Genomic DNA, 13,781 nt, shown 5'->3' with positions numbered 1-13,781 from the left:
TTTGACAAAGTTCATATCCAGGTATTCTTTAATCATCAGAGGTAACAATCCAGCAGTTCCATGGACCTGGTTAATTTCCCTGTGCAAATGTTTTATAAAGAAAGCAACATTGTTTAAATTGCAAGCTTCATGTAATAGAAAACATTAAAATTATATCTATGAACTTTAGAAAAGGCTGCTCTGAAGAACAGTATTAGAGACACAGTCACGGGACAGGGGTTCTTAATACAGCATGTTAACTATGGAACCATTAGAAGATGGCAAGTGCCTTAGAAAAGAGGGATTCATTTCAAACACTGTGGAAACACAACACAAGTCTCTCGTTCTGGGGCAAAAAGCAAGAGGAATTGTACAGCCCCCAGGGATGGGCAAAATCTCGACAGTGACAACCAAGATCTGTATAGTCTGCAACAGCCCTAGAAAAAGAACACACCTGCCTCCCTCCCCAGGCTTTGCTAACAAAGGAAAGACACCTTTTCACATTTCTGTTTATTAAAAATGGATACCATAAACAACACCTGTACAAAATAAACCTGAAATTGCCTAGAATATGGTAATTGCCCAAAATTGCCCAGAAATTGCCCAGAATATGATGAGAAGTTATCGTCTTGGGCCTCCTCTTCCTCTTCCACGACCTCGGCCTCTGCCACGGCCTCTTCCACGGCCTCTTCCAGCAACTTGGCAGGCAAAAGAAAAAGAGAAAATAAAGTGAGACCGAGGAATCCTTTCTTTTTGATTAAAACATTCTGTATCGAGCATAATCACCACACTGCTTCCCTGTGATAAGACATTACATTAGGTATTAAGTCTGTTAATGCTCAGTAAGTTTCATGTACTATTTTCATCTTTTGTGTTAGTTCTTCCAGTATACAACTTCCAGAGACTACTGTCTGTCCTTGGATTCACTGCAGAAAACAAGGACATAAAATAGTTGGCTGCTCCCAAATGACTGAGTATTCTGACAGGAAACCAGGATTCATTCTTTTTCTATATATATACAGTCTAGGTTTTTTTAGAGAGAAATGCAAATTTTGACAAACTGTGAGATTCCCAAACCCATCTTGTCTCAGGCACCATGTGGAAGGTCAGCGTTTTGAAAGGATCCCAGCATCCACCAGCTCCTACTGGTGTCAGTGATGCCTCTGCCAATTGCAGGTGTGATTCTAAGGCAAAGGTCTTGACTGTGTGCTCCCGGTTTTAATTACTGCTATTTAATTGTAAAGGGAAGACAGAATCATAGGACAGTGCAGGCCACAAGCAACTCCTGAATATCATATGATCCATAAGGTGATAACGTGCCTTTGCATCTCTGTCTCCCAAAGAAATGTGACCCACCAGGTTACAAGGACACTCTGCAAACTTTAGATTATTGGTTCACTTCAAAGGTGTTTGTGAGTGCAGGGCTCACAAAGATGCTGAACTCTGCAGCAGTGGGTGGCTCTCTAAGAGACACCCACTGGCACCCACATTCAAGGAGCAGGCTGTGACAATTATTCTGGGATGCAGGTTAGAAATTCGGAAGAGACAGAAGGAGGAGAGACACAGGACAAATTTGACTTAAGCAAGGTGTCATTATATTGCTGGTAATACACTGACCCTGTAAAATCCATGGAAGCATCAGCCCCAGCTGAATGACAGCATCAGCAGGCAGCTGTGCTCACCAAGTGCCAGCACGCTTGGACACAGGGCACACGTGGCACACACAGCCCAGCCAGTGTCCTGCCCTTTCCTCACCACTTGCTAAGGACAGAATCAAGGGTTTTACACTGCTGAAGCCCAAGGGCATTCATGGATTAAGGCAAAGCACAGCACAGCTTTGGTCTGAGAGCACTTCCATGCACTGGGGATGCAGGGAGCATCAAATGGAGGTAACTGGAGCTATCAGGGCTGCTTCCCCAAAGCTGACACCAAGTAGGGATGTTCTCGTTCACATGACGACGTGAGGTTCAGGAAAAAGCAATCCAACCACACTCATTTCTCCGTGTGGTCAGATTGTTTTAATGAACTTGAGAGGAGCTAAGCCCCTCTGGGAGCTTTATCCGTATTCCCCACCAAGGCAGCAGCTGCAGCGCTCACACTCGGTGCTGCACAGCTGAGGTTCTCCACCAATGCAGAACACCCTGCATGCCCACATACTTCAACACTAATTACAGGAGAAATGGTACAACATGATTCTAGAGCACAATTAGCTTTCACTTACAGCTCACTGTTTTTAAAACACACAGATTAACTGGTGGGCAAAATATATACTGCTGCTGATTTCCTGGGGTTTACTGGAGACTCATCTTCAGTAGTGTGGATTAAACTTGAGTTATAGTCTATACTGTTAGGCTTCCAAAGAGAAAGATTTTTATTCAGCATCACTTTGAAAAAAAAAGTTCCAGGAAGAGCAGAAGAGCTGTGACTGGAACACTGCTGGGAGCCAAAGCTGGAGATGCACTCACTGGAATACAGCCTTGATTCCCTCAAGTTCTCAAGTCTATCAAATTCACTGATACCATTTTTATCCCCCACCAAATTTCAGCGAACCATTCAACACCATCTGAGATATGGTCCTGCACTTATTATCTGTGTGAAGCTCCCCATACAAACTGAGGAAACACAGACACCTGGAGAAGAGGAAGTAAATCTCTTTGGGTGCCAACTGTAAGACTCAGTTAGGTTAAGACTTACTCAAGCTGATAAACATTTACATTTAGAAAAACAGAAAAGCCATAACACAACTTCATGTGAATGAAGCTCTGCAGATGCCAAGGAGGTGGGCAAGGCAGTCTGAGCCAGTGCCATGTCAAACCCTCGGGGATGAAGGAATTCAGTGCCAAATGCAGACACCGACAGACTCCAATCAGACACCTTCAGACACACAGTACTAAAATGCACACAAAGGCGGAACAAACACAGACTAGGAAAGCACAAACTCACCTGCTTCTCTTTTCTTGGATTTGACTTTTGGTTCAACATCCACTAGCAAAGTATCCAGAGGCAAACTGTCAGGCAGAATGAAGTAGCGGATGTTGTTCCCTCGAATACTCAGGGTCTCCAGCTGTACGGGCTCTCTGTTCTTCAGAGTCATTTTCACTGCTTTCAGGTGTGTGTTCATACTCACATCCACTCCTGAAACAACACAAGCCTCATTTCAGGGACAAGGTCTCTTGTTGCCTGCTTTTCAGTGCACACATGAAATGAGATTTATCCTGTTCATCAACACCTACTTCTACCACTCATGAATTACTTCAGTCTGTCACAGAATGGAACTACATCTCTTTTCTCTCTTGAATTATCCAGTTACCATGAGAGGCCTTTAGCTCCTCATGGTTAGAGATCTTTATCCAGGTCCTGGCAATAGCTGCTTTGTAAATGGCTAAAATAACTCCTCTGAACAACAAATAAACTATTGCTTATTACAGAAGGCTAATACTAATCTTTAGTCCTTTAAAAAGAAGAAAAACAACCCTTGGAGAAGAAAAAATAACCTGGGTAAATTCCTTTTTCTGTAAATCTTAGGAAAATCCAACCACAAAAGCAACATTTACCTCCTGATAAAATACATTCAACACCAGAGTGAATTCTCTGTGAAAGTTCAGAAAATACCCCACTGCAAGGATCAACCACTGTGGTTACAAACTCTGAGAACAGCCAGTACACAAGAATTGTATGGAATCAGTACTGTGTACACTATGCTGTGTTATGCACAATTCCAAACTGGAAAAAACACCTCAGCTGGATGCATGTACTGTGTAACAGCTGTGAGGAGCAATTTAAAAAAAAAAAAAACCAACAACAAAGTTTTTATTTTGCATAGAGCTTTAGGTGGGATCTGATCTCCAGCTATGAAGATCAAAATGACAGTGATTTTATTTTTCTGTCTGTCCCCCTCCCTCTGGATTTTACACAGCTCCACCTGACCCAGTCTCTTGGCTGCTGTGAGGGGCATTACACAAAACCTGCCCCTTCATCCCTGCTCCTGCCCTAGAGCTGGGAGGAAGAGGACATTGTGCAATGTTTTTGCAGATTCTTACCAGAAAATGAGAGAAGCTTTGCTCAACAATTAAGCCTGAAAGAGCAGCGAGGTCAGGAGCCCAGCAGAGTGTTTGCTTCCCATCTGGCTGGGTTCAGCAGAGCGTGCTGCAATCGGGCACCAAGCTGGCTCCCTCAGCTCTTAATCAAAGCTGATGGACCTGGCTGCAAAATAATGCCAGTTTTGAACTCTGCCAAATCCCCACGGATTGCTGCTGGCCAAAACAGCACCTCAACAATCCTCTAGAATAAAACTCAAACTCAACAAGAGTTGTATCTTTTTTTTTTTTCCAAGAGTGCGGGGGCAGAAGAGCTTCTGAAAGCCACCTGGGGGTGAGTTTAGTAAGGGAGATGCAGCAGCTTCCTCGGCTCAGCCCTGAGGGTTTGCCTCATTAAACACAACACGCCCCACCCACATCTACCTGCTCTAAGTACAGCTCACGGGAACACTCTCAGAGCAACATCCCTCACTGAGGTTATTAAAGAAAACAAAATGGCTTGCACATGTTTTAATATGTGAGAACCACTTAACAAACCCTGCAGAATTCCCTGCAACTTTCAGCTCAGTGATATAAAGAAGCACCTGGTAATCAGGAACCCCCAGGAAAGCACAGGGCAGACCTCTGGCAGCAGAGGGGGAGCAGATTCTCTTGGCCAGGATTCCTCTTTGCCCTGTATCCCACACCCAGCTCTGCCGTTCTCAAACCCGCCTCTCACACAATCAAACATATGCAAATATGCATTTCCATCTAGACTTGCTTTAACAAAAACGCGCTCAACAGGAATAATTATTTTTTAGTCTACATGCAAAATTTAACCAATTTTAGCCCACATGAGCTGGAAAAGGTTGCCCAGAGAAGCTGTGGATACCCCATCCCTGGCAGTGTTCCAGGCTAGGCTAGATGGGCCTTTGAGCAACCTGGTCTACTGGAGGGTATCCCTGCACATGGCAGAGGGTTAGAACTGGATAATCTTTAATGTCCCTTCCAACCCAAACCATTCTGTGACTCTGTGACCGTGCTACTAAAATGACAAGAGACTACCGAGCAAGGTTTGAAAGAGTTTGCTTCCTTCCTCCCCCCGGGCCTGTCTGCAGGCAAAGCTGCAGCTGGGCTCAGAGGCTCCCAGTGCTACAGCGAATTTACAGCTCCCAGCAGAACCTCTAAAACAAATCTCTGAGCATGGATGGACTCACCCACTACTGCACATCAAAGACAATCCGTGACCCACTGAAATTCCCAAGTACTTTCGTGGTTCCCTATGGAGAGCTGGCTGGTCACAGCTCCCGACTGTTCCCAGCAACCCCCGACAATTTCCGGACACTTTTGCAACACAAACACACCTCGCGCTTGCACATAAAGCTATGAATTGAATTACAAAGCCCATCTCCGGCATTTCCCTGTGCCGGTCCCCGCAAGAGGGAGCACAGGACAAAAAATTCATTCAAGCCCGGACTGCCAATTGTCTGTCGAAAGGCCACCGGGAGTATTTTGCTGCATCCTCCCATCCTTCCGTACCTGTGATCGTTCCATGCACCTGCGTCCCATTCTTCAGCTCAATGGTCACAGTCTCATGGCTCAGCTTCATTAGAAACCTGGGAATTAAAAACGCATTTTAAAAAAACCCAGCCCGTTCACTTCCACACAAAGCCGTACGTGTTGGACAGGCAGCACGCAGCAGTTTGGCATCCTGAGCTCCCTCGGACGGCGCTCACGGATTCTGCCGGCGCTCACGGATTCTGCCGGGAATGTTCAGTGACACACTCCACGTCCTGCCCAGCCACCGGGAGCTGGGACGCTTCAGTGACACTACTGCCGGATCCAGCATCTACTTCCAGGCCAAACGGCCATTATTGTACGGAGAAGGAACCATTTTAAAAGTCGTTACAATCGCGGGAAGGCAACGCCAGCCCACTCCGGGGGGTTTCCCTCCAAAAAGTGGGACGGGGGCTTTGCTGAGCGACCCGCGCAGGCCCCGGCTCACACCGGGGTCCCCGCCCGGCCCTGTCCAGCCCATCCCGGGCCGCTCCCGCTCCCGCCCGCGGTGAGGGGAGAGCGCGGGGCGGCCCTGAGGGCGCGGGCTCGCCCGGCGCTGCCGCCGCGGCCGGGCGCGGGCAATCCGCCTCCATCCATCCCCATCCGCGCCCACCCGCTCACCTGACGAGCTTCATGGCGGCGGGCGGGCGGCCCCGGGCGCGGAGCGGCGGCGGACGGGGAGCCCCGGGCGAGCGGAGCCCCTGGCACGGTGGGGCGGAGGCGCCTCTCGGTCAGGCCGCGCCGGGCCGCGCGCGCCAGGACGCTGCCAGCACAGCGCCCCCTAGCGGGCGGGCGGACCCTTAGCGAGCGCCGGCAGCGCCCGGTGCCGCCCGTGGGGGAGAGGGCGGGGAAAAGGTGAGAGGGTGGAAAAGAGGGATGGGGGAAAAATGTGAATAGAAGTGAGGGGACTTGGTCTATAAAAGCCTGGCTGTTCGTAAGGTTTTACATCTACCAGCTCGCCTTCCTTAATTAAAAATAAATGTTAGAAAAGTACTTTGTTTTAAACCTGCTTTGAGCTGTACAAATAGGAAAAAAAATCCAAGGCCTAGAACCTGTAAAACACTAATTTATTGTAAAAAAAGTTACAGCTTCACGATCCAGAATAGAAAGAATGTAATAGCAAGAATTTTCTCTGTGCTTGTCAGTCTCTTCACCTAGCGAAGGTAAAAGGGAGAGGAGGAAGACACCTTGAATTTTCACCTATTGGTATGGTCAATAAGGGTGCCCTTGTGAGGAAAGAGCCAAAGAGCCATTGGCCCTGAGCAGAGGGGACACTGGAAATGGAGCACTGGAGCACTCCAGGCACAGGTGCTCCAGACAGAGACCCAGCCATGGCTGAGAGGAGCAGAACATCTCACAGTGCAGACTGAGACCAGGCTCTGCCCGAGATCAGCATGGGTTGAGTGATGATCCCTGCAACGAGCACACACAAAACTGAAGCAGCCTTCAGGTGTGAAACAGCTCCTAAGGAATGATTTGAGAACAGTCTGCTCCAAAGCACAAAAGGCACTGCAGACAGCACATCTAGAAAAGCTGAACATTTTATTGTCATTTAAGAGTAGTACACCATTTGTGATTTTAGAAATACAGACTCTTTGCAAAGCACTGAAACACAGGTGCCTTCCAACTTCTAAAACCTACATTATTCTAAGTCTTACAAACCTTTTATATTAGCAATTCAAGTTTGGTCTTTGCTGCAACAAGTTCTTCACCAAAGATGCAACAACTTAGTTCCAGACTGCAAGACAACTGAGCCAAGTTTCAAACTCCACCTGCCATTGAGCCACCAGAACCACTGCTTTCAAATATTGAGTCTATGATGTTCTTGTACTTTGTGCCCATGAGGGAGTTCACCTTTGAAAATTTTAAGTTAGGAGGATTTTCCAGTTAGCCACCAACTGGTATTTTTCCATTATAGCATCTAGATGCAAACGGATACCTTGCAAGTACTAGTGCTCATGAACAGGTTATGTTTACACAAAACCCAGAGAGGCCTCCAGAAACATTCAAGGTTAAAATGAACAGTTGCAAAAGAAAAAAAAAAAAAAAAAAAAAAAGAAAAGGATCTGTACATATTTTCAGTCATAACACAAGGGAACACTGGAGTATCAGTGTTTTGTGTTCTAGCTTCAATAGTGACACCTGTGCTAGCCCTAGTAGTATTCTACATGTTTGTCCCTTCCCCCCATTTAAATTTTATACTCGCAATCTGAATATACAGCTGTACTTACAGGAAATATTAAACAATGCACAGCGCCTTAAGCAAGTTCCATGTCTGGTTTTGAACAAACCATATAAAATAAGTGACAAAATAGTTTAAAATTGGTCCTTATTTTTATACAGCTTGGAAGCACTAAATTTAAAGACACACATTAACCAGCACAAATTAGTCAGCAGATTTTTTTTTCTTAAAAGATTGTGTTACAGTATCATGCATGAAAAGCAAGCTGCTGCTCCCAAGGAGAAATTCAGAGTTTAGACTTACTGCTTTCTTCTCAGGCTGTTACTCCTTCTTTCATAAATTATTTCAATATAACCAAGGATAGAAGCAGCTGACTAGCAAAACAATATGAAGTTCATCTTTTATGTTGTGACCCATTCTTAAAGTAATGAAGTACTTTGGAACTTTAGCATAAGGAAGGTTGAATAAACACTGCAAAGGACTTTTACATTCTTTGATTTTTGTTTACATCTTCAGAAAGAAAATTCTACATTTTAACTCGCTAACTACTGGATTTTCATATGGAGACTGTAGCATTGAAACAGTGCAAGACATTTGCAACTTCAGGAACATCCAATTACACTGCCCTTTCACCCAAACAATGATTAGCAGAATATTGCATCAGTTGTAGATAAACAAGACAGGACATAAACCTCATTTTAGAATAGCATTAGGATTCAAAAATCTTTCATATTTAGTGAAAAGAATCCACACACGAATATGCACGAAGGACTCCTTAACACAGACTTTATCACAACGAACGTAATCCAGCTGTAAGTCTGGACCAGGACTTTTTATTGGTAAGAAGCCATATTTGTTCAGAGATCCCTAACAGATATTCCATTAATAATGCTTCAACATTTGGGTATTTTGAGACACGAACAGCATCAAAGCTCTCTCCTGTCAAGGCCAAAAAACCAGCTGGAACAACCCAGGTGGAGCATGAACTTAAGCAGTCCACTTAAGCTCCAAAAACATTCCAGACACCAAAAAGCTGGCTTTTGTCTTTGCATTACCCCAGAAAGAGTAGAGCCCTGTTCACTAATGCAATATTCCAAAGACCATTGCAACTAAGACTGTCAAGTCAGGTCTCAGTTGAAAGCTACCACCACCACAGGACACCGTTTCCTTACCCCTGACCCCCCCACCGACAAGGAAGAATGTTCATAAGGGCATTTTTGGTGTGGAAAGCAGGTCAGTAGAGACTCCAAGTGTGGCTTGAAGAATCCTCAGTACCAAGCCGCTTTCCACACACACAAATTCAGTCCATCTTCTCCTTCTGGACCAGCTTGGGTGCATCTACGAAATCCTTGCCGTTGTAAAGGATGATAGCAAAAGTTCCAAAGCTGGCACTTCCCCAGAAAAGCACATAGGCCAGTGTCTCAGTCCATGTATCACCTGACAAGAAGAGTCAGATAAACCTTTTAGCTCATTATCTCCAATTAGCAGACAGTTTTACTTTAGGACAAATGCAAATATTTCAAGCTCTCCCTCAGAGATTTGTTGTCAAATGAAACCAGAAGTCTTACACAAATCTTCTTCTGTTTCCTTACTTTGGAATATTTGTACTTGCCACACAGTTCTTGGAATACATTGAACAGAGATCTATGGAAGTCAGCCAAGAACTCTACTGGCAACAATGTTAGAAAATTCAAGGCAAAAGCAGAAGGCAAAAACCTTCACCACTCCCAACACAGATTTAGATTAAAGGGAAATCCATCAGAACCAGGCTTATGCCTGTATCTGACAGCTCTGAATTGTCTTTCTGCCCAAAATTAGATAGGTATTCCTCTGGGGCTTCATCCAGCCTACAGTAAAGCTACAGGTGCATCTAAATTTGGAGATAATTAACTGTCCCTTAATTGACTTCTGCATGAGCTTTAATATTGTTTTCTATAGCATCTCCATTTTTTCCACACTAATGATACAGTGCTAAACTTCAGTCTCCAGAGCCATGCTCAAGCACCTTTTAGAATGACTGAGAAGCAATTCTACACTGAACAGTTACTGGTAACAATTTACACAAAATTCACAGAGAAATAAGCCAGTTTTATACAACTAAACTCAATAGTGACTTACCAGCCATTAGCAAACAAATAATGCACATGGAGAAAGCAACCACCATAATAATAGGCAACTGAGGAAAGAGAAACAGAATAATCACTTGATACAGCAGTACATATATTCCTTCATTTCTTTTAAGATGGATGGTACTGTTAAGCTATTTACTTGCTTTGCTTCTCAATTCACCTGCATTCAGGTACAAATAAATGTTTGGATAGTTCCAGAATCTGGAAGACTCTATTTAATAATTATGTTTAGCATTGAAATACAATGTGCATTAAAAGAGAGGTTGAGGAGTATGCTTTGTTTAAAAAACAAATAAATACACCAGTTAAACCCATTATGTTCCCAAATCCCATTTCCAAACAGGAAGGGAAAGGTGAAAAAAGTGAAAAGAATGGGGGTTTTGTGTTACAATCTATGCTCCCGCATGAAGTGTGAGAAAAGAAGTCCACAAGATTCTTCTGCAGAAGACAACAGTCATTGATAGTGACTAGTAGAAGTTTCCCCCTTCCACCTGGTGAAGGGTATTTGAAAAAAAGCAAGCAGCAGATTTTCCAATACCTCAAGGACACTCCATTTTCTGTCAAGGGAACAGTCTGGGTTTAATCCTATAAGCAGGTGTCACAGAAACATTACCAGATTACAGGGATGCTTCATGACTAACAGACAAGTCCTACTCAGGCATAATGAAGCCAGTGACTGAATTGTTGTGTTTCTCTTACTACAAATAAAGTCTCCATACTCACAGCTAAGAACTTCCAATCCTTCTTGACATGTAAAGGACTAGCAGGTTCTACTTCATCCACTGAATAATTTCCAAGAAAAAGATCAATCGCATCCTGGAAGAGAAAGGGAGGGCAAGAGTTAGAATGCACAACAATGTTTATCAAATACACTTCCCCATGGTTAAAAGCTTTACTTACTTGTCTAAATCCATCAGAAAAGTTGTTTTTGTAGTAACGTATTAATGAGTTCCAGCCATCCATTATTAAGCCCCACTGAGTTCTCTTCCCAGTTCTGCAAAGGGAAATTGTGAACAATATGTAATATATGTATGCATTGAGGACTATAATTTCAGATTTACATTCTGTCACTATCCAGATGTGTACTACATTAAATGAACACCTGCACAGGAATACATTTATCTAGTGCTGCCTCTGCATTACTACCACACATACTTGTAACAAAATTGTAAAATAAAATTACACTTCTTTCCATCAGACAACATAAATGTGCATCTTCATGGCACACTGCCTTGGTTTTCATTTCCAAATAGCCTTTACTTTCATATAAACACAGCATGGAATCTGGAGATTTTAGTCTGACTTTTTACCAACTGAACCATTGCAAAAAACTCATTTATAGCCTCAGCCCCAGATTAATAACCTTCTCAGATATGAGGGCTTGAAGGAAATCCCAAACATGCTTAAAAACCCAGAAGGCCCTTACAAGAAATGCTGACTTGCCTTGTGTAATCGGTCTTTAAGGCACCAGTTCCAGCATATTGTTTGGCACAAGCATTAGCATTATCAGCCCATGCTGTGAATAGGAAAATGATAAGAAATATTAAGGAAGTTATATACTCTTTGCAGAGAAAAAGTCATTGTTTGAACTCTATAAACAGCCTACCATTTTTGTAGATTTTCTCAAAGTCTGCCTGCTCTTCAATTCTCTGTCCCACATGCAGAACACCAAGTCTCTGGAATAAAAAGCACACTGAGGCTTGCTAGGAGTTTGATAGAAAAATTAGGATTTGCTTTCAAAAAAGGCTGTATTTATCAAACTTGAGTCTAGTCAATGCAGCTCAGGTAAGTAGTACAGTAACTCCACTATGCAAGCTCTTACTGGAGCATCCAAATGACATTTCCATTCCAAAAGAAAAGCCTCTCTCCTCTTCCAGCTTGTCAAAGAAGAGTAAAGCATTTACCTGCAGCTGGGCCTGCAGAGACCTGCGTGCCAACAAGCTCTGGATGACGTTAGTCCGATCCAGGCAGTCCATGCAGTTACTGCGGAACGTTCCTTCCTGCTGAGTCACAGTTTTACCCTCCGAGTCAACTAGAAAGTAACTAACACACACAACATACATATTTAGAGATAACAGTCCATATAAACCACATGGTTTCACATGTAAATATCCTAACAACCCAACCACAACTGTCCTGAGCATTTGATGAGTGCTCAGCCATGTCTTCAAACTTTGATGTCTCCCTGAATTCCTGCCATGCTGAAAAACAGCACCAATGCATGAACATTTAACAATCTCAGGGCAGTATTCACTCCTACCATTCAGAAAGTCAATCAGCAATATTGAGTTATATGCTACTGGGAAGAGCAACTTCTGGTGCAAAAATCAGGGACTTGTGGGATTTTTTTCCAGTTATTTTAGTGTCCCAGCTCCACAGATATGAAAATCATTAGCAGAGCTTAGCAGCAGAAGTAACCAGATTTGTTGGTAAGTGGTCACCAGTTCAACCCAGTCACCAATGCATAAAAAGCTGTCAGGCACATTTCTTCCAGGAAGGTACTCAGATTTTTTAAGGGTGCTTGCAAAATATGGAAGAATCTGCTACTGTCACATGCTATTCTCTCCATTATATGAACATGGGGGGGAACCAGATATTCCACCTTGCATATGCTAATTATTACCTCCATCTTTTAAATCCACTAAACCAGGTTTTTCCAGCAGTTGATGGCAAACAGCTCATTTTAAATACTGAATTGCAGATATGCATTACAACAAAACAAATATTCCAATCTACTTATCAGTTGGATGTGTGAATGGGACAGAAATATGCCTGTCCTGCCACAGCACAAAACTTCCAGTTTTCTACAGTTTTACAGATTACAATCCATAGATTAAGTTACTCCAATATGTAATTATGAACTCTGGATTAGCATATAATCCACTCTTACTGTAGAGCATTTTTATCAAGAGCCTCAGCATTTTTATCAGGAGCCTTAGAAACACATGAATTTACTTTGATTAACCTTGTTTTTTCTTCTTAAGCGTAATTTTCACCACTCTTGAGCTAGTTCTGTTACACCATGTTTTACATTGTTGAAGACTACAGCGACAATAATACTCGTGAAGTCTTCCTTTTCCCCCCAGGTTCTGGCTACAACAGATATTAGGATAAGATAGTTTTTTATTATCCTATTTAACTAGAAATGTCTGTTCTTAAATGCTGCATCTCCTATAGCTGCTACAAAAAATTAAAAAACTAACAAAGAACACCTCCACAAACCCAGCTCTCCTTTCTGACAGATCTTCCACAACTGGATTTAGCCTGCAGAAAATAAGTGTTGTTTACCTCCCTAGGGGTTGCAAAACTATTTTCTGTGAAGATTAAAACTCAGACTTTTCTGTTCCTATTTAAGCAACAGTCGTTACAAATGAAATAAAACAAGTTAGAGCCAGCCTTGAGAATGAGTCTTCAATTTTATATCTTGTTTTAGAGATGGCTTTTTTTAAGTTTTCATTTCAAGGAAATCTGGTTATTTTCTATGCCTCCAGTGGCAGCTGACAGTAAACAAGTTAAAGGATTCAGTATTAATTCTAAGAATAAAGGAACCTTGCTATATAAGAAAAAACTGCAATCTTATTTCTCCTTATTTGAGGTGCTCAAAGTCAATTTATTCATTTATTCATTTATTCATTGTTTTTTTGTGGTAGACAGAGAATATTAACTATAAGCTGATTAATTTATATCATTCCTGTAGCCATCACTCCAGGCAAGAGACTTTGTTAACAAGACTCTTGTTCTAGTCCACACCTTACCTCATTTTATTTTGTCAGGACAGACTATACCACTGCTAGTTTTCTAATGTTTTAGCTAATCTACTTTGTGCTTTAGTCATAAGGCTTCAAGAACAGGAAGGAAGCAATCAGAAAAGCAGAACAAACTAAACTATTTCCCTAGCAATCTACAGGTCTACAAGTA

The 13,781-nt window shown here is 42.9% G+C and overlaps 2 protein-coding genes across 2 annotated transcripts in view; both read right to left on the bottom strand.

Moving 5' to 3' along the window:
- Positions 1-10: 10 nt before the first annotated feature.
- Positions 11-6,327, bottom strand: SNRPD1 (small nuclear ribonucleoprotein D1 polypeptide). Its single transcript, XM_071429617.1, has 4 exons — positions 6,174-6,327; positions 5,535-5,611; positions 2,923-3,114; positions 11-677 (listed from the first exon to the last, which is right to left on the bottom strand). Exons 1-4 carry the CDS (start codon positions 6,185-6,187, stop codon positions 601-603), a joined length of 360 nt encoding a protein of 119 aa, XP_071285718.1. The 5' UTR covers positions 6,188-6,327; the 3' UTR covers positions 11-600.
- A 748-nt stretch (positions 6,328-7,075) lies between these two features.
- The window catches only part of SACM1L (SAC1 like phosphatidylinositide phosphatase), a 29,454-nt gene continuing 22,748 nt past the window's right edge, over positions 7,076-13,781 (bottom strand). Inside the window, exons 14-20 of the mRNA XM_071429609.1 lie at positions 11,768-11,906; positions 11,470-11,539; positions 11,307-11,379; positions 10,764-10,857; positions 10,587-10,679; positions 9,853-9,910; positions 7,076-9,171 (exon numbers count right to left, since the gene is read on the bottom strand). Of these exons, the coding sequence (XP_071285710.1) occupies positions 9,035-9,171; positions 9,853-9,910; positions 10,587-10,679; positions 10,764-10,857; positions 11,307-11,379; positions 11,470-11,539; positions 11,768-11,906 (664 nt within the window). The 3' untranslated portion in view covers positions 7,076-9,034. The remainder of the gene's footprint in view (positions 9,172-9,852; positions 9,911-10,586; positions 10,680-10,763; positions 10,858-11,306; positions 11,380-11,469; positions 11,540-11,767; positions 11,907-13,781) is intronic.

The sequence above is a fragment of the Agelaius tricolor genome, unplaced genomic scaffold (genome assembly GCF_023055355.1).
Source record: "Agelaius tricolor isolate 1412-34295 unplaced genomic scaffold, bAgeTri1.0.p SCAF_6, whole genome shotgun sequence".
NCBI classification, from domain to species: Eukaryota; Metazoa; Chordata; class Aves; order Passeriformes; family Icteridae; genus Agelaius; species Agelaius tricolor.
The sequence above is the reverse complement of the archived record's forward strand: the minus strand, read 5'-3'. Positions and strand labels throughout refer to the sequence as shown.

Coding starts and splice junctions, on each gene's coding strand:
- SNRPD1 (XM_071429617.1), bottom strand. Junction 3,115..5,534: donor GGTGCATGGAACGATCACAG/GTACGGAAGGAT, acceptor GTGTTGTTTCAG/GAGTGGATGTGAGTATGAAC. Junction 678..2,922: donor ATCCAAGAAAAGAGAAGCAG/GTGAGTTTGTGC, acceptor TTGCCTGCCAAG/TTGCTGGAAGAGGCCGTGGA.